General features: G+C 39.7%; 1 protein-coding gene across 1 annotated transcript; it reads right to left on the minus strand.

The window, feature by feature from the left end:
- Positions 1-6,972: 6,972 nt before the first annotated feature.
- On the minus strand, positions 6,973-14,040 carry LOC100888474 (stress response protein NST1). The gene is made up of 5 exons (XM_030976768.1): positions 13,756-14,040; positions 11,739-11,975; positions 11,136-11,283; positions 9,879-9,949; positions 6,973-9,157 (listed from the first exon to the last, which is right to left on the minus strand). The coding sequence occupies exons 1-5, from the start codon at positions 13,892-13,894 to the stop codon at positions 8,595-8,597; spliced, it is 1,158 nt and encodes a 385-aa protein (XP_030832628.1). The 5' UTR covers positions 13,895-14,040; the 3' UTR covers positions 6,973-8,594.
- Positions 14,041-20,295: the final 6,255 nt, after the last annotated feature.

Here is a 20,295-nt window from a genome sequence, read left to right on the forward strand (position 1 = left end):
TCGTTCAAGAGAAGAAAGTTTTCAGTCAACCAGGAGCGAATGGCATGTAGACAATCTTCCAGTTTCTGCAACATTTGAAGAATTTGTCCAGACTTAACAGTAATATATAGTTATATATATTTAGAGGCAGTGGCTTACTATGGGGGCATATGATCCTCTCAATCGAGAAAAATGAGGAATGAGAGAGAGAGAGACACACACACAGACAGACAGATTGAAGAAAGTGAGAAAAAAAATTAGAAACTATATAGACAGTTGCGTTACATCTACTGAGTAGGCCTGCCCCCCCCCCCCCAAAAAAAAAAATTAAAAAAAAAAAAAAAAAAAATGCCAGTGTCTGGGTTCACGCTTTATTTCTGCAAGGGGGTGATTTATTTTGAAAAGCGACATCATGCATCCTTCTTGCAGTACCTCATCACCCAAACATATCCAACTCAAACCCCTTCCATAAAATTCCCACTCCCTTCATTACCCTCCATGTAGACTACTTACGCGGGATCATGGAAAAACCCACTTTCGTTTGTCTGTTAATACGAGATATCCGGCGGTGGTGACTTAGTTCCTCAATTTCCTGTTATTGAATTGCGGTATGTGTTAATATTTTGTCTATGTTTTAATGAATTAAACATAAGCAACTGAAATGTTTTCCACAAAAAAAGTCTTCTTTCAGCGAGTGGGAATTCCTGGCAGCAATGAGGCCCAATTCAAATTGCTTCTGATTTAGTGAGATTAATTCTGCATCCTGAATGTAAGCCACATTTTGGCAAGTATTTCTAGTAGTTTTCCGTCTAATAAAAAGAGCCATTGTCTCAATGACAAATAAAAACAGGTATTGGGAAATGGGACAACCTTGCAATATTCTTCTTTGCGCGAAATATTGTGTTTGTGGATTACAGCCTGATACTTAAACAAACTTCCAATAAACTGCAGTCAAACTTTTAAAACTGTTTAAACACTACCTTCTAATTTGACTAATCTGTTTCAGATATCAAAAACTATTATAGAGATTTCATGAATTCCAGATTTGATTTATGGGCCAGTATTTCTTGCGACAATTTTCAAGCTCTACATGTTGACTATTTCATTCCATCTTTGATCAATACATACTGATACACTTTATCACTTCCATATTTTTTCTTCTTCATCGCTGGAGCGTATAAATGACGGGGAGATGGGGGTGGGGGTATGCACTCGAGCAATTTGGGTTTGGGGAAAGGGTGTACAACCACCACCCCCCCCCCTGTTACACCCACAAATGTAATAACACTTTACCCACAAATGTTATAACACCCACAAATGTAATAACACTTTACCCACAAATGTAATAATTTCACCCACAAATGTAATAATGACTTTACCCACAAATGTAATAATTTTGAAGGGATATTTTGTCGAATTTGTTCAAAACTAAAACCCTTTATATATCTTACTTAAGAAATACAGCCATCTGATTGGTCGAATTGCATTCATAAACTTTAACTATTCCTGTAAAATTCCCGGTAAAATTCCTAACCCATGTAATAGTTATAAAAAATAGTTCTAAAATCCCAGTAACCATAGTTACCGGGAAAATAGTTCAGTCTAGGTGAAATACCCATAGGTTGACATGTTAAAAAATGGTCTGAGCGATCGAGGATACCGTACGTGTGCGATGAATTGGTCGGTAATTTCAATACAATTGATTCTCGATCGATCTTACCGACAATTTTATCTTGCATTGTTGACATGAAGACGAAAATAAACTTCCAAAAACAACATCTGCCGATAGATCTTGATCTAAGTTCGTGCCAATGCATTGGAAAAGTAAAAGAAGGGCCCGTTTAATGGAGCTGCCGCGAAGTTTCCAGCACATGAAGCCGTTTTCAATTCATTTTAATGTATAGGTTAAAGAAAACTACTATAATTCGTATCAGTGCGGGATGGCCGAGCGGTTTAAGGCGGTGATTTTTGTCACATCATCGTTGGTGCGCAAGAGATCGAATCCCATCTTCGACAAAAGTTTTTTTATTTTTTATTTTTTAGTCTACTCTCAAAGAAACACTCATAACAAAAAAACCGTGCAGATAAACTAGATAAAGGCCAAGGTGGTGTCATAAGTTGACTCTTTTTTTCGGCATATAAAAGTATTAAAGGGAAAGTCCACCCCCAAAATAAGTTTGTTTCGATAGAGGCAGAATAATAAGAAAATCAGGTGAGTGAAAGTTTGAGCAAATTCTGAATGAAAATAAGAAAGTTATGAATTATTGAAGTTGTGATCAATCAAATACAAATTGGCAACTCTGTGTCTTATTATACGAGCTCTCCTTCATTTGCTTTGTGCATAATATTCCATAAATCATGTTTTCTTCGTTATTGATGACGGAATATATATTTGTTCCTTGCAGGGGGAGTATAGAAACATATTTGCAATTATTATATTTAGGGTGCATGTATGGTTGAAATTTTTCTTGAGGGAAAATGAAAATTTTAGATTTTTTTAGTACTGAGCAAATGGAAGTTGAGCTCGCATGATACGTCATAGAGTTGCCAATTTGTGTTTGATTGATCACAACTTCAAAGATCCTAACTTCCTTATTTTTAATCGGAATTTGCTCAAACTTTCACTGACTTGTTTCTCTCATTTTTCTACTCCTATTAAAACTAACTTAATTTCAGGGTGGACTTCCCCTTAAAATGTATTTAAATATTGACGATGATTGTTTTATGCATGTGATTATGAAATATGTTCACGATATGTAACATATATATATATGTACGCTATTAGTGACATTGAAACGTTGGATTGCGATGTTATCTAGGACAACTACCCCCAGATAACTACCCCCTAGAATGATACCCCCCCCAGCTAAATACCCCTGGACATCTACCCCGGACAATACCCCCCCCCCGGACATCTACCCCAAGTCAAGTACCCCCCGGACATCTATCCCCGGGCAACTACCCCCAGACATCTACCCCCGTCAAATACCCCCGGACATCTACCCCCAGCCAACTACCCCCTGGACATCTACCCCCCGCCCCCCAATCCAACTATCCCCTTCCAACTACCCCCAGCCAACTACCCCCACCCTGTAAACTACCCCCGGACATCTACCCCCATCCAACTACCCCCAACTACCTTAATTTGCTTGGGGGTAGATGTCCTGGGGTAGTTGGAGGGGGAGTTAGTTGTCCAGGGGGGGGGGGGTAGTTGGATGGGGTTAGATGTCCGGCGGTAGATGTCCGGGGAGGGGGTAGTTGACAGGGGGTAGATGTCCAGGGGTAGTTTGCTAGGTGGTAGTTAGCTATACCCATGCTTTATTACAGGGTTTTAGTTTTGAACAAATTCGACAAGATATCACTTCAAATTTATTACATTTGTGGGTAAAGTCATTATTACATTTGTGGGTGATTCAAAATTATTACATTTGTGGGTAAAGTGGTTATTACATTTGTGGGTGAAATTATTACATTTGTGGGTAAAGTGTTATTACATTTGTGGGTCTTATTACATTTGTGGGTAAAGTGTTATTACATTTGTGGGCGTTATTACATTTGTGGGCGTTATTACATTTGTGGTTGTAACACCCCCCCCCCCAGGTGCCCATGGAAACAGAGCGAAAGTTTAGCTATTATATACGATGCTAGTTACAAGCTAGTCATAAGAGCAATAATAGTAGTAGAGGTAATAATTATAAGAACAACAATAACAATAATGAAAAAGTATGGAAGTTTACTAATCATTCATTTAGTTACAATATTTAGAAACTCACAAATAATTTTTTTTTTTTTTCAAGGATCGTTATTCAAAGTTTCATCACAATACTGTTATTGCGTGTTTACAGGTAGGCCTACGCTCATATGAATTATATAAATATGTTGAAACACTTTGTGTCGCTGAACTTTCTTATAGGAAATATCATGTCTCAATGTTAATGACCCGCATCCGCTTGTTGGAGAAATACAATCATAACACAATAAAAACAAAGTCATCGAAGGTGGGTGCCGGGGTTGCAGGAAGGATGTCCCCTCCTCAATAATTCAAGTGGGGGCAAAATCAATTTTGACCCCCCCCCCCATGATCCCCCTCACAAGAAAAAAAGGAGAGTATTGCATGTAATTATCTTGCATTACAACAATGTATAATGAGCATTCTAGCGCACTAAAATGCAAACTTTCAGCACTTCGAAATAATGTTTACAGTGTTTCTTTTAAAAAGAGAGGGCATTTAAGTGTTTCCATCCTCCTAGCAAAATTGTGCCATCAATCGTTTTGCAGTACAATCATGGAAGAGATTTATAGTGCTCTAAAATACATTACTGGGTTTCAACAGTCATATCTCTAAATATTCTCTCTCGGTCGTTAGGCATGGTTTGCATGATGCTCAGCTTGAGAACGACTTTTGAAAGTTTATATATGCTTCATATGAAGGAGTTGTGGTATAATCATTCTGTGATGCCACACTAAATTATGTTCCTGATGTAGGCCTATGTAGAAAAGTTAATAATAATAATAATAATAATAATAATAATAATAATAATAATAATAATAATAATAATAATAATAATAATAATAATAATAATAATACATAAGATTTGTGAGGCGTCGAATCCACTTGACAATCAAATTAATGCTCAAGGCGCAGTTTGTGCAAAAGATGAAATACATGATATATATATACAAAAGTGCAATAGGAAAGGTACAGACATAAACAAATAATTTCAAGGATCGTTATTCAAAGTTTCATCACAATACTGTTATTGCGTGTTTACAGGTACGTTCATATGAATTATAAAAATATATGTTGAAACACTTTGTCTCGCTGCACTCCCTTATGGGTGATATGTCTCCATGTTAGTGACCCGCATCCGCTCGTAGGAGAAATACAATCATTACACAATACCAACACAGGCGCCGAAGATGTGAAAACGGCAATTTCCTGGCTTTCCTGTTTATTTGCCACATGTAGCATCTTTCAAGGATCTCACTGTGATAACAACTTTAAAGGTATTACAAAGTTTTGGTATGAGGTCATGAATTTGTTTCAAATGAACATATTGGAAGCTTATGCGATCCTACGATATTCAGTGATCGTTGTCGCAGTTGAAATCGAGTCATAAGTTATGAAATTGTAAATAATAAACTCTTTATGTTGTATTGCTCCCTCTCAAGGTCAAGATATTAATTAAGCTGTAAAACAATGTTTATTGACTAAAATCGACCCTATAGCTATTTCCGTTTGAAAATTATATATCACAACTACATATCGTAGCTACTATTGAACAGCCGTAGGTGCTTTTTTAAATTTATCAAAATTTACCGGGAGCACCGGTAAATTTTTATATTCAATTTTTCTCAAAAGTAGGAGTGTTTTAGGAGCTAAATTTTCTAGTGCTTATAATACATCCACAGGGGCATCCAAATATATCAAAATTGTAAAGAATCACTATCCACCCAATTTTCAAAATTTCCCAAAACTTTGTATTACCTGTAACGGTTCTCTTCTTCTGATCGAACCCATGCCCTACAGAACCAACCCCAGACTACCAACCGACAGCCCTATGCACCGATTCACACGGCCAGTGGACTCCTCCTCCACCCCCTTTCACCACGGTATCCACTCCAGACACATATCTGACAACATGTCAACAATATTGTGACAGTTACACGAACTTATTTCCGATGAATCATCTTTGAACTTAAACCTTGTGATGTGTTTAGGTTAATAAAAGAGAAGAGAAACATTGCTTTAAATTTAACTGCGTTTTCCTGTGTTTATGATCAGAGTAGAATATACTTTTATCGCATATATGTAGAATACTTTTACACATACTTATAGTTATAGATCAATCTATCATGTTATGGTTGGAGAGGGTTATTGGAAATGCCCTTTTAAGGAGACATTTGTTTTAGAAGTTTAAGAAGTTGTGATAACTCTGCAAAAATGTGAAGTTACTATTCGTATGAAGGGTTTTTGGCTGGCAGGATTTGTATAAATATTTGCTTGATTTCATTTTACCATCTATACCGTCTAGTACGAGTTTATTCAAAATACCTCAAGTTAAAGGCATATTAGTTGTGTTTGTAATACAAAGATACCTGCACTTAATGTATACGGCGTGCATCTTTTTACAGATGTGTATGGAGTGATGTGTTTACCATGTGTTACGATAAGTTCACATTGAATACATTTTGGAAAATAAGTTTCAAGATACACCCACTGTGCTTTATTCTTGCAAAGGAATGATCATTTAGTTTTAAAGATAGGAAAGTATTTGGAGAAGGGACTGAGCGAGAATAGAGAAGTAGACAGCATTATGAAAGAGAGACATAGAGATAAGGAGAGAGATCGAGAAAGAGACAGGGAGATAGAGAGAAAGAAAGATAGGTAGGGAGGGAGAGAAAGTTCCAGACAAAGAGATACAAACAGACAGAAAGTAGAGAGACAGAGGTAACAAGTACATAAAGAAAGGTCTACTCGTGTATTGGGCATATTATCAGCGCATGTATATATTTTTTGTATTCCTTTATTAGTTCATTAGTTTATTTCATAATCCTGTGATTAGATGTACTGCTGGTAATGTGCCCGTTACAAGTGTACATTTTTATCATTGTCAACTTCATTATCATCATCACTAACATCATCATCATTATATTATTATCATTAAAATTATTGTCATTACATTTGTTATTATTATTATTTCTATTTTCATTATATTCATCATCATCATCATCATCACCACCATTATCATCATTATCATCATCATCATTATCATTATCATTATTATCATCCTCCTAATCATCTTCATTATTATCATCATCATCATCATCATCATAATCATTATCATAATCATCATCATCTTCTTCATCCTGCTCATTATGGAAACTTCTGAGCAGCTTATTATCAATACTGTTCCATTTCCTTCTTCTTCCAAATAATGCAGACACTGTCAGTCAGGGTATTACAACATAATACACAAACAACAAATATTGTTCTTTATAGATCTGAGTGAGCATTTATATTTATTATTTTTACACCATTTTATCATTTCATTACGATATTATGTATTCAGGTGTGCAAACTTTTTTGTTAATGGCTCTCATCGTAGCAAATGAGTAATGCGAAATGTATATACAAAACAAACAAATTTACAAAAAAGTTCGTGAAGAAGCTCGACATTTTTTCTTTGACGGTACATACAGATAATATAATACTTATTCATTTATCTATTTATTTAATTATTTGATTTATTATGAGAGTTTGTGAAAGGCAGCCAATGTCTAATACATCTGAAAACTGGTAAGGATACATTCACTATAAGATATGATTATATGAAACACCGATTCTAATAGACAATCAACATAATATACACATAGAGAAATCCATGGAGGATAATCATCGTGTCAAATATTGATATCAAATACATGTGTAAGAAGTATAATCAAGATATAATTATAAACAATGGTTTTATGTGCAGCCCATTTTTACTGGACACTTGGAGCAATTGGAGTCAACCTGGTCGCACTTTCCCCCACCTCCCCCGTAAAGACTATATAGTTTGCACGCAGAAACACTTGTCAGTCGTTGTGCATAACGTTGTCTGCATTATGAAACTACAATAGGGTCTGTCTCTTAGCCGGAAATTGACATAGCTAGGCTCTGCCCAAGGCTTTAGGATTTTGGATAAAGTGTCAACTTAAAGTCTGTGTCTGGAGACCACGTAAAGACTGGTTCTGGTCCCTGAGTACAACCACTGATATTCTATAAACACGTTGTGATTCATTTGGTCGATTTGGCCCCATTATAGAGAAGTATGTTTTCGACACGGGCTCTAAAAGAAGGATAACTCAGTACTTGCTGCATATTAGATTGTGAGTTTTTTGGCACGTAATCTTATGCCTTGCGTGTTAGAAATTCCGTCATGCTAACAGCTACAAAGGTAAACAAGATACTTAGAAGTCTTTAACTTGATTCAAGTTGGGTGCCATCTGTGACGAAATCCTGTCAGTGGTTCCCATCTTGATTTAGGGCCATGTCTCTTTTGCATTGAGATAAGACCGGGTATTCCTGCAGCATGCTCTAGGCATTTCGGTATGGATGCAACAAATTGCCTCATCATAAAAGTAACTACAATATGTTTAAATGATTCAAATGACTGATTTGTTTGAAACTTTGTTTATATATTTATTTTTACCTGGAGAAAGGTTGTGTATACGTTGAAACGTAATATGTCGACTGTACACGAGACGTCGCATCGTTTGATCGCGTTATTGCTTTCCCCTAGTTAAGAATGTGAAGCCAGTTACTAATTACGACAGTGGGTGCACTGTTTATCGATTTTGCAATCATCTTTTACGATGTTTCCCTCACAGTCATGTATGGCGTATCATGGACTGCGCCAGTCGTTGACACAGTCAGTCTACGTCAGGCTAATAATAGGGACTTTTAGATTTGCACAAAGACAATAGGTCTATGCTACGATCGACGTCCTTTTAAAGCACTGCCGTGAATGGAAGTACCACGTATCAGTGCACGCAAATCTAAAAGTCCCTATTATCTCTCTCACAACGGGCATTATATTCATGTATTAATCTCTACATGACAGCAGCTTGCATTACATTATTTCACAAATTCCTTTTTTTTTCTTATTAGCTTCCATGATTCGGCGGATCTCCACCTGCTTTTCCGCCTCTACCCTTGCAATGGCTTCTTGATAGCGTCGATCCCTCTCTCGCTCCTGTATTTCTCTCGCCTGCTTCTCAGCCCCTTCCCGTTCCCTCTTAATCGCAAGCCTTTGGTCCTCCAACTCCCTTCTCATCTGATTCTCCCTCTCGATGCGCTCCTTCTCAGCCATTTGTCGACATTCTTCTGCTATTCGCTCCTCCTCTTGCTTACGTCTCTTCTCTTCCCGCCTCCTCTCAATCTCCTTCTTGCGCTGTTGCTCCTTGCGCTGGTAATGCTTGAAGATGAGAGTCTCATCTCCATCCGTCATACACCGCTCCAGGAGAGAGAGCAGACTGTGCTGGTAGGGCTCCTCCAGTAATTTCTTCTCAGTGGTTAGGTTTGCCACTTCGAAAATGTCGCTTACTCCAGAGACCCGCAGGACGGTCTTGAGATCCTCCACGTGGTTTCTCTCAGCGACATCAACATGAGTTATGATAGCCACCGGGTAGCGTCCTAGATTGCCAAAGAGAGTGGATCAATACACCAGAGAACAAATACTAAAATGTGAATACGTCCTAGATAATATCATAAACTTGACAAGATGCATTAAATCAATCAATGAATATGGCCTCATGAAAATGTTACTTCGATCCGGTATCAGTTTTATTATTCATTCACTGATCCCTTGCTTATACTCCGCTATTATTGGAACTTAATCGGTATGCAAAAGATTTTTTTTGTCAATATTAAAGTTTTTGTATAAATGCTTTGCAACCAAAGCCTAATTCATAATTTTAAGGTGGTTGGGAAGGGGGGAACCAGCGGCTTATCCAGATTCTTCGCAGAACAGAAGGAGGGAGCGTACATCGGCTTCATTAAACGCTTGTAAGGTTTAAACCAAATTATTAATTCAAATTCATCTCTACAATGGTCAACACAATCATGATAACTTTCAAGAAATCAAATCAAGGGCGATTTCAATAACCTATTGCATTACAGACAGGGATCATAGTAGGATTATGTCATGACGATGTCATGTTTGGTAGGTAGCACACAAGATTATTCCTATAAGGAACTTTTTGGTCGTTCACCATCTGCTCCAGACGTAACGTACTTCTTTTTCTCTCCATATTTCGTAACATTCACACACACACACACACACACTCACGCACACGCATACACACACACGCAATGGAATGAAGAATAAGTACAAATATGGAGGATAAAATCTTACCCTGATGGCTATGTAGAAAGTCAATGACCTCAGCTAGTCCATTAGTATTACTATCCAAGTCATGCCGTGCGCTGTGGAAGGTATCAAGAGAGAAAGATTACGACATTTTATTTTTGAGAAGTAGGAAAAAAAATGGTAAAGGGTAGGATAAAGAAGAAGGACTGCAGGGCCCTCAGGGAGAACAGTATAAATACTGATGAGGATACGCTGGGAAAACAAGACATATTATTATTATAAGGACGAATAGTGGTGTGTTTTTTAAATTAATGTTTCATTAAGGAGTTTTTAGAGATAGACATGACACCTAACATAATATAATATGGCACCTAACCTTCAGACAACTATCCTAGGGGGTAGTTGTCCGGGGGAAAGTTGTCCTAGGGGTAGTTTTCCTAGGGGATAGTTGTCCGGGGGGTAGTTGTCCTAGGGGTAGTTGTCCGGGGGTATTTGTCTTGAGGGGTAGTCGTCCTAGAGGGTGTTTGCCCTAGGGGGTAGTTGTCCTAGGGGCAGGCCCGTAGCCACGGGGGGCACGTGCCCCCCAAAAATTTCCAAGATCGGTTGAACTTTTTTAGACCCCTCCCCAGGACGTCGATCAATTACATGTATGTGCCCCCCAAACATCAAACTCTGGCTACGGCCCTGCCTAGGGGGTAGTTGACTGGGGGGGGGGGGGGTATCCGGGGTGGATGTCCAGGGGGGTAGGTGTCCGGATACGGCTACAGTTACATCGCCATTACCCACATCATAGCTGCATGCACACGATGCACCATTAATTGTGTGACATAGGACTGCGTCAGCAACTGGCGCTGTCTATGACCATAATAGGAACTTTAGATTTGCACGATGAGAACGTGGACTGCGACGTGTGACATCCATTTAAGGCAATGTGACGTCCTTTTAAGTCACATTGCTTTAAAAGGGTGTCACAAGAGCAGTCCACGTTCTCATCGTGCAAATCTAAAAGTCCCTTCAAGGGTTCGACGGGTTCTAAACTCGACGGAAGAGTTGTATCGTTCGTAATGTAACCAAATTGAATGCATAAGTCTTTGTGAAGTGCCTCGACAATACATATTATTTCATTCACCTGATAAGAATAATATTTTTTCAATAGGCAGAATCCGAACTGCATACATTATTTGATCTCGGTTGAGTGAATTCTCCCGTCCCCTTTGCCTTCCGTCGCGTTGCTAAAGCACCCTAATGAGTCTTCGTGCGCAACAGGCTTAAGATTGAACCTTTTGGCGCGTGTTTGCTCACCTAAAAACAAAGATAGCGCAGCCAATTGGATGTCCCATGTTGAGATCAAGTCCGCTTAGATCCAGGTCTTCATCCTCTGTATCATCGGTATCATTCCCATCACTAGCTCCCTGCCACTCGACACTCTCTGAGTAACCTCGGTTTCCATCTGAGTAGAGAAAGCACAAGATTGTCATCGCATAATTAATGAAGGGAAAGGGAGGGGAGGAGAGGGGAGGGGATGGAAAGCTAAGGGAAGCAATCAATGATCAGAAGTTACCCCCCAAAAAGGGCCGGTGCCTCATTCACCTGCCCCGCCGTGATTCTCTTTGAAAAGTGAAACTGGGAAGATTCGATCGATGCACATGAATATACGAACATAACATGAAGACATCATAGTTATTAATGAAGGTTTGGTTTGAGGAAGTTTTACCTCACAGACCGAAAAAATAAATAAATGATACAACCCTGAATGGTCAAGAACCGGTTGATTTGGAGTCGATGTAGCATCATGTCGATGGCCCTGGCCCAGGCTCGCTTCCCCCACCAGAATTTACGGACTCGAACAGCGCCAGGGCCATAGACACGAGGCTAGAGTCGATGCAGAGAGAGAGTCGTCCTCACCCAATTGTAAGGCTAGTTCAGTAATCGCTTTTTCTGTATTTGGTTCATCAAGACCTCGGTTGTCAATCACAAAAATCTTCTTGGTAATATCAGCTAGCTTTCTGAACATGGTGTGTCCTCCAGCCTTCTCCTGGCCCGCAGCCTGCTGCCATTGTGATCGTCGCAGTTTGCCATGGGCAGCAAACTTGAGTGAATTGATCAGTGACGTCTTTCCGCATCCTGTCCGGCCAAAGAGCCCTAATATTAGGAAAGAAAGTGTACGGACGAATGTGAATGTTTTACAGCCCAGCCACAAACAACGATACTAAACGAGACTCAACGAAAGAAAAATTACATGTAGATTACCTTTTACGACCGAGAGTCGATCGGCCGGTCTGAAATCGGTTTGGAGTAGATTTGGACTCGGTTCGGCAGAGTAAGATTAGTTCGTTTTTTATATATTCGAAAGAGCAATTCATTGCAGTCAGTTAAGCTATGGTCACAACCCCAAAAAGTAGCCTGCTCGGCGGCCGGGTGGCGAGTTTTTAGCCAATTTGGCACGGGCATCGAGCGGCGGCCGCCCGGGCACTGCTTTTTTTTAGGGCATCGCTCGGTCGCCGCTGAAGTTTTGTCGCGGAGTTAAAATTCGGCGGCGCCTGCTCACTTTTCACTCGCCGCCCGAAATACGCTCGAATTTGGAGGGCAATTTTCTCAAATTTTGTCAGAGTTAGGGTATAAACAATTTTATTTGGCTGTAAACGGCATATCTTCAAGTATCTAAATCACAAAAAGGGGTACGGGTTTGGCCAGAAACGATGAAGATATTGCCACAGAAAGAAAGCGGATTCCCAGAACTTTCGAGGGCGCTATTTATTGTTTGCATATTCAATGGAGCGTTAAATTCAGCATGGCTTTTTGCAATTATGAGATAAAGATACTACAAGAAACGAAACGGAAAAGGTATGAGAAAGTTATTGCATTTTTAGATTCTTAGGGGTCCCTTTTTCAAATGTCTGTTTAGGATTTGAATTTGCAGTGCAAAGATGGCATTTTGAAGGTCAGGTTACAGGTCGCAAATAAAAGATCATATCTTGGACTATTTAGAGGAATTTGTTAGAACTCTGTAGGATCTAGGATAGTGGAGAGAGGAAGGAAGACAGAAAGGCCGTAAAATTGGCCAGAAAAATTGACCGGAAAAAATGGCGCCTGGACGGTTATGCATGAGTGATTTCGAAAATCAAAGAATGTAGTGACCTTGATGAGATGTTAGAGACTATGCCTATGAAATTTGAAAGGAAAGGGACATGAGGAAAGGGCATAACTAGTGATAACAGGCACTACGTGCAAAACGAATGCGATTACCTGACGAAAACACGGAAAACACGGAAAAACGGAGAAAAGGAATATCAGTGGGGCAGAATGTGAACGAAAACAAGGCAATGACGATATTCGTCATTGCAATAAAGGTAAGTAGGCCCGACGACATTTGTGTAGTCCCATATACATCTTTCTGTGTACAGTGCTTGTTACTTTACCAAGACTGGGCCAAATTTATTATGATTTTGATTACTCCAGAACCTTGCAGTACACACCAATACTTACAGGCTACATGATCAACTTTTTCTGATCCATTCCACACCTTTTCTTTCACAATGCAATCGCATGACCAGAACTCAACTTTATCTTTAAGTCACAGTAGGATAATGAACGAGACTTGTCGAGTTCCTTGTCGTTCTCATTGTGACTTAACCAAGTGCAGTGCATATCACTAATGCACGGGCTAAACAGGTATGTTTTGAAAAGTGGGTCTAGAATAACGAGTATAAAGTCGAGAAATTGACGGTTGTAATCATCAAAATGCACTCATTGGCTACATTCTTGAACCTCTTTTATAATCTCTAATCAATCAGCACCACCCCCCCCTCCCCCTCCCACCTCGACATAGATACGCTCCTGATTTGCTATGGTAGATCTGTATGCCACTAGTTCAACTTCAACTTCAAATAAAATTTCGAGATTAAATTTGTTTGATTGTTACCTATATGCAGTTGTTCCGGAAAATCTATTTTATCTGCACATGTTGATACATTGCCTGGTTTGTACGCCAGCACTTCTTCCCGTAGCTCAGTTATCTCCTCTGTCAGATCGCTGCCGCTAAGGATAGGTTCTGCGGACATTTTAATTAGCTACGGATAGAAACTGGAAGGATCCAAGTTTAGTTGATGCTGAGAAAGTCTGTTTGATTGCCCTCAACCGATGGCGAATTGAAAGCAAATGTCATGATTTCATATTGAGGGCTAAGCATTAGATGAAATTTGCGACATCCAAGAAGGAAAGCGTGCAATGCACTAAACAAACTGCAGCACAGAGGCGGGGTTGATCTGCATAGTCCAACCCCCTAGTCACGTGACCGAGATGGGATTCCCAGTTTCACCTGAAGCCATATTTTTTCTACGAAGTATCATCAGTCCTCCCCTGATCATTCAAATGTTGGATAATTTGCTAGGCATAGTCACTCATGTGACTGAAGTGGGAATTCCAAGGTTCATCTGAAGACAGTTTTTTTTTGTGGTTTAACGAGGTATCATCATCTTCCCCTGAAAATTCAAATGTTGGAGAAGTTTTGAGACATAGTCAGTATAAAGATGAAGGTGGTCGTTATTCCATTCTGCTTGCACATTTTACAAAACCCATGTGCCATTATTGACAAGACCACGGATATGTCAGTTTTCTACATTTTTTGTTAATATATTAATAAATGGCCAATACTATGTGCATCAAGTAAGAGGATGTGTAAAGCCATGAAAATGTTTCAATTAATTTCCCGTCTTTCATCTTCCATTTCTCATGTTTTTTTTTTCTCTCTCTCCCTCCCGCCCTTCCTCCCTCTCTCTCTCTCTCTCTCTCTCTCTCTTTCTCTATTTCTCTCTATTTTCCCCCTTTCCCCTCTCGTTTACTCTCTCTTCCACTCTATCTTTTTCCCATACTCAAGCCATTGCTTATAATTGATTCCAATATTATGGTTCTTAGAAATACCGTGTTACAATTATATAACTATTTTATATAGGCGTATAGCGCGAACCCAGACACTGGCAACTTGGGCGGGGCAGGCCTACTCAGTAGATGTAATGCAAGTGATTATACTACGGGAGGGGTCACATCATTTTACTACTCTTATTTGCATTATTGATCAATCTGATTTTAATTTTGTTTGACCGTAACGTCTCGGATGCATGCATCTCATTAGAGCTTTTCTGCATCCCCCCCCCCCGTTCTCAATGTATAAATTAATTTTTTGGATTACTTTGTACTTTGTTGCTTATGGAATCTACATCTTCTGTTAACACGATTATTTTTAAACGGAAAAATAAGAAGTTCAATAAATCAAAATGTAACTCATTCAAATATCATTGCTTTCGTTAGTTTCTGCGAAACTCTTGGCAATCGTTAACAAAAAGTAAGTTTAACAAGAAGTTTAACAACAAATTGTCCCCACTTTAGAGGCAGTGGCTTACTATGGCGGGGGGGGGGGCATGTGACCCTCTCAATCGAATATGGTCCATTAAAGGAGGAAAATGTGTGGGAGGGAGAGACAGAGAGAGACAGAGACAGAGAGAGACAAAGAGAGAGAGAGACAGAGAGACAGACAGACAGACATACAGATGAAATAAAGGGAAAATAACTAGAAAAGAAAGTGATATGACCCCTCCCGTAGTATAATCACTTGCATTACATCTACTGAGTAGGCCTGCCCCGCCCAAGTTGCCAGTGTCTGGGTTCGCGATATACGCCTCTGTAAAGCTAAAGGGATGATACTATTTTGAAGAGCAACATGGATTGCATCTGCAGTCTCTCATGTCTTTAAGTAAGGGCAAAATCATTTTTTGCCCCCGAAGGGCCCCCGAAGGGCCCCCACCCCCACATGAAGAAAAAAAAGAGAGTATTGCATGTTATTATTTTGCATTACAACAATGTATAATGAGCATTCTAGTGCACTAAATTGCACTTCAAAATAAAAATAAATTATCGCTCGGTCGCTACGCTGTTTCACAAACTAATGAATACAGTGTTTCTTTAAAAAGAGAGGGCAATTGGTTTTCCGTCCTTAAAGCAAAACAAAGAATGATGTGCCATCAATCCTTTTGCAGAACACTCATTGAAGATATTTAAAGTGCTCTAGAATAATGAACAGGGTTTCAACATTCATATGTCTAAATATTCTCACTCGGCCGCTAAGCTCACTCGTATGTTTAACAAATCATTATTTTGTAAAACTTTACAGTATAAAGCCAGCATACGCCAAGGCACTGGGATTAAGAGGTAGGGGTTTTCCTCTAAAAAGGGAAGGAGGCAACTCAGTATATAGACAAGTGTTAATATCAAGGTTCAAACTCGTCCAAAGCGTGCAAAACAATTGCGACCTGTCTACGCCACTGCTACAGTGGCTATCAAGAGGTTATTTCTTTATTTAATTTACTCTTAAATAGAAAATGAAGCATTGAACTTTTCCACTAATTATTGCGTTCGTGAAACAATCTCACTCTACCTAATATGGCGTCCCTGTCTAATCTGTTATTATATTTTGGTTTTCCCCGATAGGTATTAGCATGACGCTCTACTGACAAACTTCCCCGCTATGTACGACTGATGGCATCAATAATATTCTCAGGAAATCGGCAGTGGGGTAGTTTTGGGGGAGACAGGGTGAGGATGATGCATGAATACAGTTTAGACCCCCCCCCCCTCCCCCAACGGCCCTCCCAAACACCACCACCACTAGTGTGCTTAATGATGTTTGAGCTACAAGACTACAGGCTCTGTACTTTAGCCTGAGACATCTAGGCTGTGATGATCAAGATAAAGTATTAAAGAATTTATCACAATACCGTTTGTTGCGTGTTTACAGGTACGTTCATATGAATTATGGAAACATGTGTACACACTTGGTGTCGCTGCAATCCCTTATGGGAGATATGTCTCCATCTTAAGTCACCCGCATGCACTTGTAGGAGAAAAAAAAATCATAATCCAATACTAACATATAGTCAACGAAGGCGGTTGGGGGGATTGGAGTGGAAAAGGATGCCCCCCCCCCTCCCTCAATAATTCAATTGGTGGCAAAATCAATTTTGCCCCCGAAAGGCCCCCCCCCCCCTTAAATAAAAAAAGGAAAGTATTGTATTAATTATTTTGTATTACAACAATGTATAATGAGCATCCTAGTGCACTAATATGCAAACGTTCAGCACTTCAAAATAACAAACAAATTCACTCGGTCGCTACGCTCCCTCACAAACTAATGAATACAGTGTTTCTTTTAAAAGAGAGGGCAATTAGTTTTCCGTCCTTAAAGCAAAACAAAAAATGATGTGCCATCAATGCTTATGCAGAATAATCATTGAAGATATTTAAAGTGCACGAGAATACCATACAGGGCTTCAACATTTATATCTCTAAATATCCTCACTCTGCCGCTAAGCTCCCTGCCTCGTATATCAAAACAAATCATTATCCTGTAAGACTATACTGTAGAAAGCCAGTCTACCCAAAGGCCCTGGAATTCAGAGGTAGGGACTTTCCTCTATAAAGGGAAGGAAGCAACTCACTTTAAAGACAATGTTCAAACTCGTCCGAAGCGTGTGAGGGGTGGAGATGCTTCTCACGAATTTAGTGGATTTAGGTGTATATGAAATGGTTAGGGGAACATATGCTTGGGTTATGTGGTGGGAGGGGTGAGGGGGCACGCTTGCATGATAATATTTCACGACTAAACAAACTTCCCGTGCACATAAACACGCGCCTGTGCTTGATTTGAGTGGGTATGTGAGTTTGTGTTTGTGTCTGAATCTGGGCATGCATAAAATCTGCTCTTTTTTTCTTCATTTATTATCCATCCCACACACATATAATTGGGACCTGTCTACGCCACTGCTACAGTGATTGTCAAGGGGTTATTTCTTTATTTAATTTACTCTAAAATACAAAATGAAGCATTGAACTTTCATCAACAATTGATTAAAATCATTGTTGCGTTCGTGAAACAATCTCACTTTACCTTATAAGGCGTTCCTGTCTACTCTGTTATTATATTTTGGTTTTCCCCGATAGGTATTAGCATGACGCTCTACTGACAAACTTCCCCGCTATGTACGACCGATGACATCAATCAAATTCTCATGAAATCGGCAGCGGGGTAATTTTTGGAGAGACAGGGTTATGAGCAGGCGCGTACGCAGGATTTTTTCGAGGGGGGTTAAGATTTGAAAATCACGCCGAAAAGTTCGCAACGACTCAGCCGGCCGATGAATAAGTGGGGGTGGGGGGGGGGGGGGGGGGGGGGGGGGTGGTAAGAGGACATAATTTTTGTGTGTGTGTGTCTCCAAAATCGCAAATTTGGCCGATCGATGTTTCGTTTCGTTGGGGGGGGGGGGGGGGGGGGGGGTCAGCTTTAGGGGGTCACCCATTACCACAATAGGCCTATATTTTTTTTGGTATCAAAAAACAAAACAAAAGGGGTGTTCCGTCCAAAACATACACATAAAAAAGTTAAAGGGGGGGGGGGGGGGGTTCATCCCCCAACCTCCCCCCCCCCCCCCCCACTGCGTACGCGCCTGGTGATGAGGAATGAATATTTTTTTAGATGCCCCCCCCCCCCCCTCCCCGGCCCTACCCGAACACCACCACCACTAGTGTGTTTAATGAAGTTTGAACTACAAGACTATAGTTGGCTCTGTACTTTAGCCTGGTATATCTAGGCTGTGATGAACAAGATGAAGTATTGAGGAATTCATCACAATACCGTTTGTTGCGTGTTAACAGGTACGTTCATATGAATTATGGAAACATGTGTACACACTTTGTGTCGCTGCAATCCCTGATGGAAAATATGTCTCCATCTTAAAGCACCCGCATGCACGTGTAGGAGATCATAATCCAATACTTACGTAGTCACCGAAGGTAGTTATGGAGGGGGTGTTGCAGTAGGAAAGGATGCTCCCCTCCCCACTCCCTCCCCCGAAGGGCCTCCTCACAATAAAAAAGGAAAGTATTGCATGTAATTATTTTGTATTACATCAACGCATAATGAGCATTCTAGTGCACTAAAATGCAAACTTTCAGCAATTCAAAATAACTATAAACAAATCGCTCGGTCGCTACGCTCCCTCTCAAACTAATGAATACAGTGTTTCTTTCAAAAAGATAGGGCAATTGGTTTTCCGTCCTTAAAGCAAAACAAAGAATGATGGGCCATCAATACTTATGCAAAACAACCATTGAAGAGATTTAAAGTGCTCTAGAATACTGTACAGGGTTTCAACATTCATATCTCTAAATATTCACACTCAGCCGCTAATATAAGCTCCCTCGTATATCAAAACAAATCGTTATCTTGTAAGACTGTACTGTAGAAAGCCAGTCTACCCAAAGTCCCTGGAATTCAGAGGTAGGGGCTTTCTTCTATAAAGGGAAGGAAGCAACTCACTTTAAAGACAAGGTTCCAACAAGTCCGAAGCGTGTGAGGGCTGGAGATGCTTCTCACGAATTTAGTGGATTTCGCCACTCACTTTCACCATAATTATAGACAAAGCTCTCTATCTTTATGCTAGAAGGAGTGGCTTGTATTGGCCTTTGGTCTAAAGGTACTCTTTATTACAATTTTCATTTTCACGAATGTCAATAAATGTAAAGAAATATGTGTATAACTATTGATGTTGGATGGCTTCAAGGCAAATGATACATACAAAAAGATGAATGAAGTAGCTGAAGAGAGAAAAGAATTAAGTGTATTTCATGCTTAAAACCTGATAAACAGCAGAGCACCAGAGAGAGAGGGAGAGAGAGTTGTATATAAAATGGTAAGGAAAAATATGCTTGGTCTATGTGGCGAGGGATGAACGCTTGTTGTAGCTACAATTCAGGGTAAATTTGTTAACAATATTTTCGAGTTTGGGGCTCCCAGATTTTCTACGTATATAATTAGGCCTATCATATAAAACGCTTGCATGTTAATTTTTCATGACTATACAAACTTCCCGTGTACACAAACACGCACGCACTCGTGTTTGATATGAGTGGGTGTGTGAGTGGGCGTCTCTGTTTGTGTGTGGGAATGCATACAATTTACTGTAATTTCATTAATCACCCACCCCCATTTACATACAATAATATTTGGAACCTCTCTACGCCACTGCTTCAGCGGCTGTCAAGATGTTATTTCTTCATTTAATTTACTCTAAAATAAAAAATGAAGCATTGAACTTTCACCAATGATTGATTAAACAAACTTGTTCATTACTATACAAACTTCCCGTGCACACAAACACACTCGCATTTGTGTTTCATATGAGTGGGTATGTTTTTCTAGGTTTCTGTCTGTGTCTAGGCATGCATTAAATTTACTGTATTTTCATTAAAGATGAAGTTGAGTTCTGGTCATGACATTGCATTGTGAAAGAAACGGTGTGGAATCGACCAGAGAAGGTTGATCATCTAGCATATAAGTATTCGCGTCTATTGCAAGGTTCTGGAATCATCAAAATGATAAGAAATTTGGCCAAGTCTTGGTAAAGTTACAAAC

The sequence above is a fragment of the Strongylocentrotus purpuratus genome, unplaced genomic scaffold (assembly GCF_000002235.5).
Source record: "Strongylocentrotus purpuratus isolate Spur 01 unplaced genomic scaffold, Spur_5.0 spur5_scaffold_9, whole genome shotgun sequence".
NCBI lineage: Eukaryota > Metazoa > Echinodermata > Echinoidea > Camarodonta > Strongylocentrotidae > Strongylocentrotus > Strongylocentrotus purpuratus.